This window comes from Amblyomma americanum, chromosome 4 (genome assembly GCF_052857255.1).
Source record: "Amblyomma americanum isolate KBUSLIRL-KWMA chromosome 4, ASM5285725v1, whole genome shotgun sequence".
Classification (NCBI taxonomy): Eukaryota; Metazoa; Arthropoda; class Arachnida; order Ixodida; family Ixodidae; genus Amblyomma; species Amblyomma americanum.
Window position 1 is genome coordinate 145,406,594 of NC_135500.1, and position 17,167 is coordinate 145,423,760.

The 17,167-nt window shown below is 51.1% G+C and overlaps 1 protein-coding gene across 1 annotated transcript in view; it reads right to left on the minus strand.

Annotated features, from left to right (window-relative positions):
• Window positions 1-7,147: 7,147 nt before the first annotated feature.
• Window positions 7,148-17,167, minus strand: part of LOC144130390 (trypsin-1-like) — an 11,433-nt gene continuing 1,413 nt past the window's right edge. The window contains exons 2-6 of the mRNA XM_077664311.1: window positions 16,301-16,535; window positions 13,191-13,284; window positions 11,340-11,523; window positions 10,001-10,158; window positions 7,148-7,438 (exon numbers count right to left, since the gene is read on the minus strand). Of these exons, the coding sequence (XP_077520437.1) occupies window positions 7,271-7,438; window positions 10,001-10,158; window positions 11,340-11,523; window positions 13,191-13,284; window positions 16,301-16,535 (839 nt within the window). The 3' untranslated portion in view covers window positions 7,148-7,270. The remainder of the gene's footprint in view (window positions 7,439-10,000; window positions 10,159-11,339; window positions 11,524-13,190; window positions 13,285-16,300; window positions 16,536-17,167) is intronic.

Genomic DNA, 17,167 nt, shown 5'->3' on the forward strand with positions numbered 1-17,167 from the left:
GAGGTTTTTGAGGGTCACAAATAAGAGATAATATTGTGATGATGGAGCCAAAACGGAGGACTTCATTGATTGTCCGCACCAAGTAACGGCCCCATTCAGTGGAGCACCACGATGGATACCATCCTGTAGGAAAAAGTAAACGGCAGTGCGACTTACGCATAAGAATACCCGATTGCATAACCAGTGAAAACTCCAATCTGATTATTGCCCTAGCGGGATTCCGAGAAATGCCCCACATGTGGAGGCCAACGCAATAAAGCTTTGGGGGGAGTGTCAAATGATTGAAGGCTCCCAGCAGTTGGCGTGGATGGTTATTTCCTGCTGTAACATTGGGCTTGGCAGACAACTTAGTGGCATACACAAACTGAACCTAATGAACCGGTAACAATGTCCGGTGCATTGTACATGCACGGTAAGCTCCGCTAAGGGATACCTGAGCGGAGTCGCTGTGCACAAGCATCAACTCGGAGGCCCGTCAGAATGAACATTGCTGCAGTAAAGAGTGCTATGTCAGGGGCTGCTGACTTGAGACCTTCAATGAGCGGTTGTAATGAGGAGCCTCATCTGTGTTCGCCGGCGATGTTTAGAAGGGCCGAAAAGACAAAATGCGAAACCCAATAGACCAGTTCAGTCACTGAAAAAAATGCCAGGTGGTCGGTAAACTGAGTAATTTCGGTCGGTGGGGGAGAGCGTCGTCACGGCTGGCATAAGCTACGACTCGTTCATTTTCCTGCCTGTGATGCGTGAAAACGGGCTAAAATTAGTGGCATAGTCGGCAATGTGATGAGCGACGAAAGGCTGCCGCTTGGTTACGGCAACAGGCAATGGAGCGTCATCCTGCTAAGAGCACAAGGATTTCTGTTTGTGAAGGAGCTAGCGAAAAGCTCCAGCTATCGGGAAATGGAAAGTTGATGCGGTGCGGATTTTACGGCGTTCAGTCACGATACAGAGGTATCAGATGGGCAACGATGGTGAGTGCTTGCTGCACCCGAACGGAAAATGTCAAGTATGGGAGAAAGCCACTTGAGGTGTGTAGAAAACAAAGGCGAAACCACAACCAAAGGAGGCAATCCAACCACAACATTGTTGAGGTGTAGCAAAGACACGTGGTGAAGTTGGAGCACCGAAGGGAATTAAGCGCCCATCGTCTGCTCGAAAGTGGCCGGAGTATATTACAAAAGCCAAGTGGCGTGATTTTAAAATGACAGACAGTCAGGTGCAGCAAACGCGGTCTTTTCGCGGTCCAAGTCATCTGCAGCGATCTACCCGTAACGACAGCGGAAATTAGATGAAATCGCGTCGTTACAGTATTTTGAGTTTATTTCTACACGAAGAAGCACAAGACGAGCTCAGCATTTCCATTTTCAAAACTATAATAAACACGGACGCAGAGCCAGGCCTCTGCGCTGGGAGCTGAAAAGGCATCTCGTGAACCAATTCATCTCCACTGGAAAAGCAGCGTCGCACCACTGCAGGTCATCTCCCCTTACCCCACGCGTGGCAAGTGCACCCCTCTTGAGTGCTGCACCCGGTGCAGTCAGCACTCCCCTTGTGACGCCACTGGAGTGATGTATCGCTCGAGCGCGTGTCTTCCACTGACATTAGCGCTGCTGGGCCTCGTCCGCTGGGTCTGAGGCAATGTTAGGGTTAAGGAGGGCACGGAATGTCTCCAACCGCCGCAAGCACACCGTGCCGCATGGTCTCGAACTAGGCGCCCAGCGCTCAGGGGGCTGTAATATTAGTGCAGGACGCGCAATTGTTAAGGGTGCTGACGGCGGTACGCTGGGTCGGGCGCTACATGAGGTGCAGTGGAGGGCATCGGCTGGCGCGAAAAAGGTGTCTGAGCGTATGGGGAAGGAGCGCGTTTGGAGTCTGCGCCATTAAGCGGGCTCCTGTCGGTCAGTTAGTTGTGCAGGGGAAGGGGGGGGGGGATATTCGACGGCCGAATTGGTACTGCTGTAGGATGCGGGCATAATGTGAGGGAGGCCTGTTCCGCATCGTTTGTGTTTGGGCAGTCTTCTATACTGGTGCTCGGTTGACGATGTCTCGGGCTACAGACTATATGTACAGCCCCCGTCAAAAGTATACAGCCCAAGGGCCTCGTTATGCACCCTCAGCGACCGTAATCTTTCGAAATAGGAATTACTTCGCGTCCTCAGTCCCTAACTTTAATTCCCAAGCCACCGCGGTGGCTCTGGTTATAGCGCTCGGCTGCTCACGTTAGAGAGCGAAAGCTGCGGTGCATCGGGCAAGTACACGCGGCTTGGCGTCTGTAACGTTGAGTAGTTGTTGTAGTAGTAGTAGTAGTAGTAGTAGTAGTAGTGGTAGTAGTAGTAGTAGTGGTGGTAGTAGTAGTTGTGGTAGTAGTTCATATGAAAATAAGTAAATAAAATAGGGAAGGAAGAGAACGCTGCCGGCCCCGACAATTGCTATCTAGCTGCAGCCGACGGAGGTGAAAGGGAAAGGGAGTGTACAGCGAGGAGGAATATAGAGGGCAGCGATAGCAAGAAAGGACAGGGAAGAGCTTTGTACACTATTTACAAAATACATTAAGCAATCAAGTTCGTGCCGCTCTCGCGCTAATGTCCAGGCTCTGCTCCACACATTGGATAGGCAGCGCGCCCAACCTGCCACCCTAGCAGGTGGCAGTTATATTAATGGTTGATCTTGAGAGGTTGGTCACCCAATGAACGCTGCGGCCTATTGCTGCAGTGCCGCGTGTCTGCCACAACGTTGTCAGCGCTAATGCATGCAGCCCACATCTTTCTCTCACCAACCCCACGTACCTCGAAGCGCGATTGAGGCGTCCACTGAGCCACGGATCCAGTTATCCTTCCTATCCTCATTGGAGTCATTGGAGTCTGGAACGTTGTTGGTGGTGGTGGTGAAAACATTTAATTGGTGGAATAGAGTTTGGGAGCCACAGAGTGGCCCCGCTACGTGGTCGGCGTTCCTAGTCCGGGACATCACATGACGAGGCCCTGTCTCGCGCCCGATCCACCAGAGTCTTTTGGGACTCAAACGACGAACAGTTGAGGGGGGCAGTCTCCCATGCTTCTCGGGAACCCAAGCAGCACAGGTCAACGGCCCAATATTGCAACAGGATGGTCCCATCCTGGTCCTTTGTAGGGCCAGCTTTGCCAATACAGTTCCAGTGTTGGGCCAATTACTTGTGCTGCTTGGGAAGGGGAAGGGGGAGGTGGGGATTTTGAGTACATGGCCACACCATGGGGAAGGTATCACAGGTCTCCGCACAGTGCGGGCATCGCCCATCCATGTTAGGATCGTAATGTTGGATGATTGCAGGACAGAGTAGAGTACCTATCTGCAGGCGCCTTAAAGTTCGCTCATCCGTCTTACTCAGCCCCTTTGCAGAGGCCGGGAAAAGGCGGTGGTTGTCGCTATAGTGTGTTACGATTTCCCTGAACCGCAGTAGCGACTGGTTAGTCTCCGAGCCAGAAGAGCTGGGATGAGGAGCACAGTGTGTAAGCGCTAGGGCAGCCGCGTCAGCGGCCTCATTACCTCGTAAGCCCTGGTGGCCAGGAGCCCAAGTGATTCTTTTCGGTGTTGGATCAGTGGCCGTCCGTCTTAGAATACAAGCGGCTAAGGGGGAGGTCTCCCCAGCCAAGTAATGATCACATGCTTTTCGGGAGTCCGTGATGATTCTTGAAGCGCTATCGCTACTTCCTCGGCTCGCATTGAATTCTGGGCTCGGAAGGAGAGTCCATCAACGTGCATTTCCTGGTGAACGACAGCGGCCGTGCAAAATGCCGTGGGCGATGGCCCTGCTACGTCTACATAGTATACACCGGGTCGGGAACTGTGTTGTCTCTCAAGAGCCCGAGCCCGCGCTTGTCGTCTGCTTTCGCGCATGTCGGTGTCCATGTTACGGGGGTGTGGGGAGACCCAGACCATATGGCGCCACAGTTCTGGGATGCGCTCCGCCTCCTCTGGAGTGCAATCGTGTTGGATGTGTAAGCGGCTTAGCAGGCGGCGCCCGGGGGCCGTCTGCACGAGCCGCGTGTAATTGTTCACGAGGTGGGCCTCCCGCAGCTCCTGGTAGGAGTTTAGCACCCCCAATGGCTTGCGTTTGGCATTAGAGGTAGCCACCGGGAGATCCAGGGCTCGCTTAGTTTCTTGCGGATGATGGCGTCTATTCGCGCGTCGTCTTGCTTAGTAGTGCGAAGGTATGGCACGGCGTAGAGGATCCGGCTAGTCACGAAGGCATAGACGAGCCGAAGCGCGGCCCTGCCCCGCAGACCGCTCCGCTTGTTGCAAACGCGGTGGATCATGCGCCCGGCCTGTTCGCCTACTCTCTTGAGTTTCGCAATAGTGAAGTCCGGTCTGAGTCTGTGCTGGATGAACAGGACCAGAATCCGGAGCTCCTCCAACTCTCTAATAGGACCTCCTGACAGAGAGATGTGTGTTGCTGTCCTATCCTTTGGGTTCGCTCTGATATGCAGACGCTCTGATTTTGCTGGAGTACATTGGAGCCCACAGTCAATAGCATACGCATCGACTATGGAAGCGGCCTGCTGAAGGCGGTCCTCCATGTCCCCAAGGCTCCCCTCGGTGATTCAGATTGTAATGTCATCTGCATATAACGCGTGTTGAATGCCTTACACCCGGGCCAGTTGGCTTGGGAGGCGCATCATATCTGCGTTCAACAGGAGCGGTGATAACACCGCTCCCTGAGGGGTACCCCGTGTTCCCATCATGTAAGGGCCATATTCCTCGTCCTCAATCCGAAGAAAGGCCTGGCGATTAGTCAGGAAATCATTTACATACCCGTAGGCTCCAGCCCCACAATCGGTACAACTCAAGTTGGCCAGGATGCTACCGTGTTTAACATTGTCGAAAGCCCCTTTCAGATCAAGGGCGAGGATGGCTTTGTCATTGTGTTGCATAGTTGTGAGTCGTATTAAATCCCTGTGGAGCTGGAGGATGACGTCCTGTGCAGACAGCGGGGGCGAAACCCGAACATGGTGACCCCAAAGAAGTCCTTGCTCTCCAGGTATGGAGAGAGGCGATCCCGTACCATCGTTTTCATAAGCTTGCCCGCACACGAGGTCAGTCATGTGGGCCTCACTCAGGTTGTCCGTATTCACGGCCTCGCCAGTTTTAGGGATAAACGTCGCATGTGACGTTTTCCATACGGGAGGGAGTGGACGCCCACCCCAGATCTGGTTCATGTATTCTAATAAATGGAGGTAGGCTGAGTCCGGTAGGTTCGCCAACAGGTTCACTGTTATGCGGTCCCGTCCCGGAGCCGTACCCCGGCGCATTTTTGCTAAGGCCGCCTTAATGTCGTGCAACTCAAAAGGGGCATCGAGTGTTTGATTATAGGCCTGCCAGAGTACATGTACTCGGGCCCTGTCGGGTCCTCCGTACGACACAGATATCTGTCGCACAGAGTGTCCGCAAGTTGAGCCGTCGTACCTTGGTGCCCATGCAAAGTCTGCCGGAGCTACTTTTGCGTCTCCCCTTTCGTTTGGGAGGTGTCGATGAGACTGCGAAAGAGACGCCATGTCACTTTCGAGCTCATCTGATGAGCTGCGGTGTCGCAGCATGCTATCCAATTTGAATCCGAGAGTTCGGCAGCATACGCTGCAGCCTGCTCTGTGAGTTGGGCTATGTGGGCGCGTAGTTTGCGATTAGTTTTCTGCTTTTTCCACCGTGTAGTTAAGCTCCGGCGCGCATCTCACAAATGCAGGAGGTGAGTGTCCTCTGCGCGGATCTCTTTGGTGGTTTGTATTGTAGTGACAAACCCAAGGTGGTCGAAATTTGCGGAGCCCTTCACAATGGTGTCTCTCATAGCCTGAGTCGCTTTGGGACGTTAAACCGCCATAAACCATAAAACTATTGTAGTGACGTGTTGCTTCTGAATGTTGTGTATGTAATCAGCCCACCCCGCGTAGCCGCCGGAAAAGAGTACGGGAGGGACATAGTGTGATTTCGGAATTTGTGCCAATCGGACAACACCAACGCTAATGAACACAGTGAACGCCGACGGCGTAGATAAACATAAATTGAAGGAAGGGCACATAAATGGCTCCCTGGGTCGGTGGGCGCCTCAATCGCGCTTTGAGGTACGTGGCGGTGGTGGGAGAGATGTGGGCAGCATGCATTAGCTCTGGTAATGTTGTCGAGCGCTCTGTTTCGGCGGATGGATGGATGGATGGATGACAACTTTTTTTTCCACCGGAAATGGAGACTCCTTACTACTCCCCGCCTCCGGCACGCAGGCCTGGAGGACGGGGCCGGGAACCTCCGCGACTAAAGGCTAACAAAGAGATTTTGTCTCTTCGCGGCCTCAGCCGCCAGGCGGATAGCTTGTTACTGCCGAGCGGGATCTTCGCTCTGCAGCAGGGTTTCCAAGCTTTCTCTACTATGAATATTTTCTTTCACTCCGGGGGAGGCGGCGCATTCCCATATTATGTGGTCGAGGGTGCCCCTCTGCCCGCACGTTTTTCAAAGATCGTTTTCGTGTTCGCCTGGTAGGACGTGTAAGGCCCATATTGGGTTAACGAAATTTCCGGCTTGCGGGCGCCGCCGTGCGGTCGCTTCTCTATTACTTACCTTATTATCCGGTGGTCGCACCAGTTTTCTGTTTAGTCTATAGTTCTCAGCGATTTCGGAATAGGCTTGCGCGCGCTCGACCAGGTTCCGACAGTCCAGCAGTTACACGGTTAACGGTTACTCGGAAGTAGAGAGCTCGGGCTACATCGTGTGCCGCTTCGTTGCCGGGAACCGACGCGTGCGCTGGGGTCCATATTAAGCTGACTATGCGGGTCAGCTCTCTGCTGGCCAGAATCCTCGCCGCTTCCGGAGAGATCCTGCCTTTCATGAAATTCCAGATGGCAGTTTTACTATCGTTGACTACGAATTTTGCTTTCGTTCCAACGCAAGCGAGCGCTATGGCAACTTCTTCGGCCGTCTCTATGTTGTGGCTGGCGGCGGCGGCTGAGTGACATCATAGCTGTCACGTGGTTTCTCCTCGGTTCAAGGTCAAACGCGCGCATACGGCGCACACGGCGGAGAAGCTTCGCTTTAAACAGAAAAAGGAATGCTACGACAACTCGAAGTTATTCGCTGCGTTTATTTTCGTTCACCACGGAGCGCACACGATGAAAATGTACCTGCGACTTCTGCCGTACAAGCAGGCTTCTGCTTCCATCCTTCTTGTACGCTTGTGCATAGAACAAAAGTACGAGCCGTACAGCTGCGGCCGTACAAACAGGGCAGCGGTGTACGAGGGGAAGGGGCCTTCTCAGGGCGTCTCGCCGACAACGCTGCGTATCCAGTCGGTGCGGGTGGAGACCCGGGCGAAGACTCCCGGCTGCTTGGGCGCGGCGCACTTGACGCCCCACGAGGTGATCCCGGCAAGCACGTACCGGCCATCCGCACGAGGACACTGCAGGGGACCTCCGGAGTCGCCCTGCACACATATGCGCGGCATAGGGACAACTGTTGGTGCGCGCGATATTGTATACGATATTGTAGACGTTTGTCCGATTATCATTTGAATCCGTAAAGCCTGCGTACGGCGGCATATGCATGTATGTAGGGTTTCTGAAGGAGACGCGTAAACAAGTGGCCAGCGAGCAGCAGCAACAAGCCAGCGGCAAGGCAGTGGGAACAGCCCTGTCACTGCTTCGCAAGAGCGACGACAGGCGGCGCAGTCAGCGCTGAGCTCGTGGCGTATAGGATGACTTGATACCCAACACTGCCGCATCCGTTCAGGGTGTGGGCTTCCTCTCACATTTCTTTTTTTTTAAAGCGAAAGCTTTACTACGAGGATAAAACTTTAGGAGATAGCTTTGCTAAAGTAGGATACAGCTAAAAAAACAAAACAGCAGTTGCTAACACTGGGCCACGGTCCGCGGCGTACTGTATTACTCCGCTGGCCCATCGTAATAGCAAACAAAATCAACTTTTTAACGTTTGACTGTATTGAACAAGCCATGTATCAACATTCTAGCTCCTAGAATTTTTTCTTATTAGTTTTTTGTTTAGGCAACAAGAAATGTTTTAACAACGGGCTACTTTTTTTGTCGTGGAGGAAATTTGTGAGGCGGTCGTGGCGGAGCTTCACTGCAGACTTAAGTTGTATCCGACTGTACTACCTTTCGTAGCTTGTTCGGCGTGTTTCATATGGCCTTGAGCCGAGGAGCGGGAGAGGAGGACGAGGGCGGGGCCGCCGCCAAGCCGCATCACGTGACCGCGTTGACGTCACTGCGCTCCAGTGGCGCCGCGCTCCTGTTGCAGCGCTTGTGTCATAGCCTTGCAATCGCTACAGACTCTTCGGTTAGTATAAAAGGCGCGTTGCTGCCGTGAAAACAGCAGCAGTCGGCAGCAGCGACCTGAAAGTCATTTAAGCATGACCGAGCTTAGCATAGTATAACTACGCATAACCTCAAGCTTTCGCTTTGTCTGCTTAGGTTTAGCAGTGTTAAACTTTTGCTAAATTTCTTGTACTTGTTGAGAGTCTTGCAATAAAGGGTGAGGGCAAGTGCGCCATCTGTGTGCCTCTAGGCGAAGTTTCGCGCCACTGGGATTTTACTGCGGTTGGCAGCAGTTTTACTCCGAGAAGGTGATGTATTTAGGTTTAGCAACGCCCAACTGAGGGGTAGGCTATGCACTTGGCTTCAGCTCTCATTCTTCTCCCTCTTAAGGCGTGGCTCGAATTTCGGGCGCGTGACCGTGTGGTTGTGCGCAGTTACGGCGGGACGCGGGAAATAATGTGGTGACTGTTCAAAATTTTAGATGCCTCAATTTATTTTTTCTCGTAATCCTCAGGCATTCATGTGTCCCGTGGTGAAAATTTATAGCGAAATAACAGCCCATATTTCAAAAGTGACATTTTTGTTTATATGTGGTCGTGAAAGCTAATCGCGAATTCCACGGATTTCCGACGACAGAGCACCATCTTAGTATCACCGTGAAGAGGAGAGATCACAACATCTTCCTTTGATTGCAGTGCCGTATTTCTCTGGTCAAGAGAAAAAAACAAACAAACATACGAGGTGATAAAAGTTACAAACTAGGCAATTTGCTTTTCCGGGAGCTCACTTTTTCTGCGATCGCAATCGCTCATCCCTTTGGAATTTCTTAATGAATGACTGTAAAAAAAAAACTGTATTTTGCGCATGAATTCTGAGACGTTGAGGAGTGCAATAATGCTCTCACATTTTTTTTGTGTACACTGCACTTTTGTGTAGTCCACAGACTCAAAAAGAGCGGTTCTCGTCCGATAATTAAATTCCTTCAGTCTAAGCGGATGAGCTTCCATCGAGGAACTACAGGACGGCACTGTTTTCAACCATTGCTGAGATTTTTAAACCGCTGCCAACGGTAAAGCACTTGAACTTCCAGTTTCGCCCCCCAACTTCTCTTACGAACTTCTTAAGCAGTGATCTTGGCTCAGAAGCAGCTCAAAATGCAGCCGAAAGGGTAGCACAAACCTTAAAGTTGCGTGAAACACCCTGTATATGAGCGTTTCTGAAGTACTACCGGGCGCGCGCGGGTGAGCAACGATGCTTCATTGCATCAGCAGATAGCGGACAGATCACGTGGGCGTAACTGAGATGCTTCGCAGGCCCAGCTGTGAAAGAGCTTGTGTCTGCAAAGCTAGCATGTAGTAGAAGAGTTTGCGCACGTCAACTAGAGGCTGATTCTTGCTTCATGCATGCCATAAACAGCAAGGCCATTGTCTCGTATGCAACAAGGGAGGTTTGTTGTCTGCACGCTCTCTTGTCCAAGATAAGGTAGCGCGATTCTGACGGCGGAGAAGAAAACATGGAACCACTCCTCATTCTGCCGGTGTGCCGCTGTCAGTGAGGGTATCAAGGACTACGTGTCCAGCCGCCGTTTAAATAGTTATTTTTCCTGTATCCAAAGCGGCCGTAGTCGCGTTGAAATGGCGACAAAACCTTGACGCCGTGATGGACGTCTGTGGATCAGCCATCCAGGACGGAGTACGTGTTGCTTCGCCGCTTACCTGACACACGGACCGGCCTCCTTCTTCGGGCCCAGCGCAGATCATGGTCTCCTCTTTGACCTCATTGATGCCTTCGTAGAAGCCGCGGCACGTGGCGTGCTTCAGGACGGGCACGTCGGCCTTCTGCAACTTGGCTGGGATCCTGCCCCCTTCGGACCCTGCATGCGCCGGACGAATGGCGTTTTTATTTTCACTACGACTGCTGCATGAGGGGCACGTCGAGGAGTTTATTGCGTTGTAGGGACGCGGAATATAGGGATCTTATTGCCGACACCTAGCACTGTAGAAGCACTACAAAGAGCGTGCATCGGTTGGCTACGGCCTTGCTCGATCGCATACAGTGAGCTTGGTCGATGGGAGGGGCTTTGGAGCGCCGCCGTTGTAAGTTTTGGCGCACGGCTGCAATACCGCTAACCAACGCTACAACTACGATAGTTAGCGATTCACAGACGGCCTGTCGAGCCTTCGCGGCAGGCTTGGTCACACCTTCCACCTACAGCGTACTCAACACACTGCCCGCACTAGACAGGACACGCATAATCTGGGCCCCTGGGCACGCTTCTCTTCATGGCCATGAGCGCGTTAGTGTGACAGGCCGAGAGCTCGCCGGCCGGGCGCCATTGGAAGAGCGGCCTAACACAGAGATTATAATGAGGCAAAACGCTAAGGCGCCCCTGTGCTGTGCGATGTCAGTGCACGTTAAAGATCCCCAGGTGGTTGAAATTATTCCGGAGCCCTCCACTACGGGCACCTCTCACTTCCTTTCTTCTTTCACTCCCTCCTTTATCCCTGCCCTTACGACGCGGTTCTGGTGTCCAACGATATATGAGACAGATGCTGAGCCATTTACTTTACCCAAAAACCAATTATTATTATTAATGACACATCCACACATCCACTCATTCCGAAACGCTTCAACACTGTATACTTCTCCCCGAGAACCGGATGGAAGCATCTCCAAACCAGTTCCTTCAATTGCCTCTACATTCAACACATCATTTATCCTACACAACACCTCCCCGCTGTCTTTCGAGTAGTGAAAAGCCCACGAATCCCCACATCAGTGGATCAGTTTTTCACTGCAGGGAACCACAGGTTGCCGAAATTAGACCGGAGCCCTCCCCTACGGCACCGCTTTCTCTCCTCGTTTTTTATTCACTCTTCCCTTCACCCCTTCCCCACGGTGAACCTAAGGTGCCCAGCGGGATTAAGACAGATACTGCGCCTTTCCTTTCTTCATAAGCATCCGGTTTAACCCACACACATACAATAACTATTGCTGTGACAGAGAGCGTTGCATGTTATACGACACTGAAGCGCGCAAAGCTCGTGTACTGACTGTCCTTGGTGAGTCCCCATCCGCTGATGGTGCAGTTCTCTCCTTCGAAGCTCTGGTCCTTCTCTGGCAGACAGACGGGCATGAGGTGCTTATGCTTCCCTTGGAAGTCCAGGGGCGTTCTCAGCTCCAGCAGCGCGTAGTCGTTGTCCAGGCTGCTCCTGTCCCAGTTCGGGTGCTTGGTGATCTGGACAGAGTGTCAGGCGTTGGATTCAAGACTCGGAGTGCTGTGCATTAAAACGTCGCTGTTAGCGAAAAAAAAATGCTTTTGCATACAACTCACAAGCATGCCGTCCATCAAGCATGCTGCCTCCCCTGCTAAGCCTAGGGATGACATTTGCAAATTCATGGAATATATATCTCATGGAATATGTAGTATTTCCGGGCCAGTTGTACTAGCAGTACGCGTCGTGGGCACATCGCAGACCGTCAGCTTGACCTTCGGTGAAAGCACCGCGTTCTCTGAGCACTTTACCATAGGGCGATGTTTCACTAGAAACCGTATCATTATAAAGAACACATAGGTGTAACTTGCCCTCCAGTATGGACACGGCGCAGATAACAGCGCAACTCAAAACTTGCTGTTAAGATGCCCAGGGTGTGCCAAACAATTAAGGTAGCTGGTGATGAGTACTAGTACCAGGTGATGAGTACTCTTTGTCCCAATTGCTGTGGGGAACATTGCACCGATGATCCGACCTGTTCCACACATACACCAAAATACTAACACAAGTCCGTACCTACGCCGATGTTGAGTTCGCAAACAAGTCCCACCGCTAGATTCAGAATACTAGGCACAAAAACCAGTCAAAAGAGAAGCTTTCAACAGGCCACCAACACAAGACTGGAGCAACGCCCACCAATCCCTTCAGATGCATAATACAGAAGCTATCGACAAGTTTTCCCGTCGCTTCCAACACAGATCAAGACAGCTAGAAGAACCCAGTGAATATCGATGCCGCTGATACGAAGGTGCTGGTTCAGTGGCTGTGGCATTCTGCTATTAGGCACGAAGTCGCGGGCTCGAGCCCAGGCGGTTGAAGATAAACCGGAACCTCCACTACGGAGGGCTGCATAGCTCGAAGGTTGCTTTGGCACATAAAAATCGATTATTAAATCGGGTTTCAATGATTAAGCGAAATTTATTGACGATGTGCGCACTGAAACCTTTGTCATGAACGGGCGCTGCAACTACGCCAACGCCTTCACCTTACTTTTGCTGAAAGTTGAATAGTTACTGAGCTCCCAATCCTGGAGTACTGATGACAGTCTTATCTGTCCTCCAGCTCATTTGTTACTGTCTATTGATAAAGCTGGCGTTCCACTGGCCTCGTTTACTCCGCCAATTAATTTTTCAAAGTGATTACCGCTGACTTTTACCCTAATATTGTACGTTTATACTATCTCTGCAGCGATAAATCTTTGAGGGACTCCGGTGTAAGCGGTGTCGCCGCCCTCACCCAGCGTAAATACCTCACACTACCTTCGGTGTAGAAAACGCTGTATCAGGGCCTTTTTCCTGGATGTACAGTGTGCAACCCTGATAAACACGCCAGGAAGTGCCATATGTTCCTGTTCTCCATCCACCCGCCGCCTCTCTCTTCAACCTTATTGGGATGCGACCGCTCTGCTGAACGGATCTAATTTTCATCTCACCACGTGCCAACCTCCCAAAGGGTTACGAAGAAACGTGATAACAATCAGGGGAAAGTCCACAAGTGCACCACTTGACTGTTATTATGGCGGAGGCACGGTCTTCATCCTGTCTAATCGCATAAAAGTGAAACAGTTATATCTGCAAGAGGATACTGATGGACTCGAAATGCCACCAAGGGGTTAGAAGTGCTGCTGTACCTTTCTTACGTAAACCACGTCGTCAGTGTCGTCCTTTTTAGTGATGTCCTGCTCTCCGACTGTTATGGCAAAGTCTGATGGAAAAGTCAGCAGCCTGAAAAAGATAAGGCCAGCATAGGCAAAAAGACAGGTATTCTTTCGATAAGTTGTTCACTTACAGTTCTATGCAATTTGGATGGATACAAAACAACAAACGTGGATCTGCGTTTACGGGTGGTGAAATGAAAATGAAAATTGGTTTCTGGGGAATGGAAATGGCTCAGTATCTGTCTCGCATATCGGCGGACACCTGAACCGCGCCGTAAGGGAAGGGATAAAGGAGGGAGTGAACGAAGAAAGGAAGAAAGAGGTGCCGTAGTGCGGGGCTCCGGAATAATTTCGACCTCCTGGGGATCTTTAACGTGCACTGACATGGCACAGCACACGGGCGCCTTAGCGCTTTGCCTCCATCGAAACGCAGCCGCCGCGGTCGGGTTCGAACCCGGGAACTCCGGATCAGTAGCCGAGCGCCCTAACCACTGAGCCACCGCGGCGGGTGGTGGTGCTGCATGACCGGTTTCTCACGCAGCTTCGATACACACACCCGAGTTCTCAGACGGGCACACCATCAAAGGTGAGTGTCCATGTTTGTACCAGAGAAAAAAAATGGGGTAGCCCTGTTTGCTACGCTCCGGATGTGACCGGTTTTCGCCCAGGCGCCCAATGTGATGGGGCATGAGTGGAGTTTCTTTACATTCACTCGAAGCTTTTTTTGTACTCAAACGCTTAGTAAAGGCACGCAAAATGGACGTGAAAAGGCTTCTCTGGTGTATTGCACAAGGAACAGCTGGTGCTGTCTTCTTGTCCAATTTTGCACAGACAGCGTGTCGTATATGTAATGCAAAAAATTTAACCGGCTGAATAGAGCTTCCTGACCTTGTAGGATGTTTAGGGGAATCCGAAATCAAAATTATGCCATCACGCTTGTGTTGTGGCATTGTAATGCCTAATGTACGGGCAGTCAGCTCGGGGCTTAGATACAAAATAGCTTACAGCTGGGAAGTCTGCTCTGTCTCTATACGTAGTTTTTGTGCAGGCAGAGCACGCTTTACAGGAATAAAGACTGGTCTAACTTTGAAACGAAGTAAACATGGTTTGCTTGACAGCCACTCCGATTAAGATGAAGTATGTAGCGTTTCAAAGAGCGCGTGGTATCTAAAGTCCGTAAAAAAAGATTTAAGTTTAGGTTGACAATGGCTACAAAAAAATGAGTCCACCATGAGGCAGCGATTGAATATTGAGCGTTAACACACCTAATATAGGTCGCCGGTTCGAATCCCTGCGTTGAGCTCGGCTCTAACTAAGCCAGTAAGTTTATGCTGCACGAAACGCGAAATCGTATTCCACCACTCCGAACGCTCTGCGACAAACGATTGAGCCGCATTGTTCGTATGAAGGTTCATAAAGGCGTGGGCGCACACAGGTCGCCGGTTGAAATCTTTGCCTCGAGCTAGGCTCTAACGTAACTTGTAAATGTATGCTGCACAAAACGCTGAATCGTATGACACTATCCAGAACATTCTGCGGGAAACGGTTGGCCCACAAATTTTGCACGAATATCGGGACTAAGTGGCCCGACTTTGATGCCTGCCAGACAGGGATATAAATATACCGGATCGACATACTTTAGGTGGTGGTGGGATTGGGTTCGAAGCCCGTGGGCCGTTTTCGGTTATAGAATATTTGATCCGGGTTCCATCTGAACCCAACATAATTTTTGGAAATGTGGCGGAGTGCTTGACGGTTGCTTCACTTCCGCCACCGGTTGGCCCGGTATTGCACTGCCTCCGGGATCAACCTGGGACATTATAGCGCGCGTCTTTTCTATCCTATCTTTAAACTCTCCTACTTTCTGCACGTGGTTGCGATTGTGGCTAAGCTTGAGCCAGTGGGCAGGCCTGTGCACTTTCCTTTTCATTTTTCCTGGCAACAACAGACGAAGAAGAAGACACACTTTAGTTTCGGTTTGGGGTGTTTGGGCATCACGCTGCCGCCTATTATTGTTTTAATCCATTATATAACCATCTTGACTACCATGGCAGCCACTGGAATACAATGGCGTCGCTATGAGGGCCGCCATCTTGAATTCTATCCGTAGAATCAGCGTAACTCGGAGGCTCGAAACGCGACCTGTAGAGCTACAGCGTACTAGTAGGGGTAACGCTCTAAAACTCGCGCGCAGCTATTATTGAAGATCCTTCATATCGTTGCCAACAGTATAGCGTGAGTAAAAGTGCGAGATTAAGTGGAAATTGCGAAGTTAACTTTGACATTAGAATTGCCGATTGCGTTGGCAAGATCCCGTTGATCGCAAGTGATTGCAAATGCACTTTTCAGGCGCCATTAATCTATCTATGGTCGCGTATACATTTATATGCGGGGCCATGTGACCGCATATGTTGGCGATATTGTCGACCACACTACGGGAAGCGACCAGCCTGCATCAGTTATACCACGCGGGAGATAAAGCAAATAAAGGGAAAGAACAAATCTGTGCAGGACAAATGAAACGAGGAAGTAGACTTTAGCGATGAGTGAGCGAGCGGGCTAGCCAGCCGGAGGGCCACACCTTTGTGGTCTTATGCTTCACACTGAAAAAAAAAAGCTCAGGAAAACTAGGACCTCGTATGATAGGAACAGCGAGTGAAACAGTGTGACAACTAAGGCGTGTGAAAGAGCTGACGATATAGGAGAAAACTAAAGTGTGGATTATTCATCACAATTCTAAACCATAGTTGGCGCAGCGCTATGTTTCTGATGCCCGGGAAAGAACTGCCAAGAAGTCAGAAACTCAGGACAGGGGAAGGACATTTTACATTTGTCAACGAGTTTAATTACCAAGTGATGAAAAAATTATAGAAAGTTTCGATGACTATTGCAGAACAGCCTTTGATTCGCAGGAGAAATCAATCAATCAATCAATCAATCAATCAATCAATCAATCAATCAATCAATCAATCAATCAATCAATCAATCAATCAATCAATCAATCAATCAAAGCTGTCTCAGTTAATGCAATGACTAATGACAATTTTTTTCTTATTTCCCCACGGTGGGTGGTTGTCACTCACCCGCTGACGCAGTGTGCTGCGGTGAGCACGTAGCGGCTGTTGATGATGGATCCTCCGCATGTGTGCCCCCTGTCCAGGTTGATCATGGGTATCTGGCGCCGCAGCGATATCTGCCAGGGGAATTCGAGCGGACCGGCGTTCTCGCCTCCCACGATGAGGTGCTGCGAAAGGGGGCCCTGGCCGCCCGCATGGTACGCCTCCGGAGGAGCTGCGCTCGGACCGCGAACGCCGCACCCTGCGCCGTTGGACGATTGCGCGTAAGTTTCTGCGGGTCTGCTGTCTCTGTCCTCCCGCCTCCTTGAAAGCAACTAATCTATAACCCCCCCCCCCCCCCCCTCCGCTCATCGTCATTTATTTTGTCCGTCCAGCAGTGCAGTGCGCCCTGCGCGCTGTCATTCACCTCACAGCAGACGACCCGAGGCGCCATGCTGCGAGCCATGGCACTTTCCTGCACTTTCTTTGGCAAAGGTATAGCGCAAGCAGTGTCCAGCAGAATTCTGCGTGCAGGCGGAACTGGCAATGAATTGCGGTGACGTTCAGCTGCACTTGTGCCGGTGTCGGAATTTGTATGTTATGCAGCCATTTCGTACGAGAGAGTGTACATTGCCTTCGAATAAGTATCAGTTTTGCGTGTCGGTTGTAACTCTCATGTAAGTACATACAAGCTGTCCTGTAGTCACCGTCCAGCGCTCAAAGGGGTGCGCCATGCCAGCCCCACTGTTGGCTGTCCTGGAGTAAGGCTTTTTTCGTGATGCACCGGCCGCTGCTGATACTGTTTCTTCGCGCGTGCTTATAAGTTGACTGTGCTCTTGCTCACGCATGCTTAGCAGTTCTGTGCTATTTGTAATATAATGTGTAGCCACAATG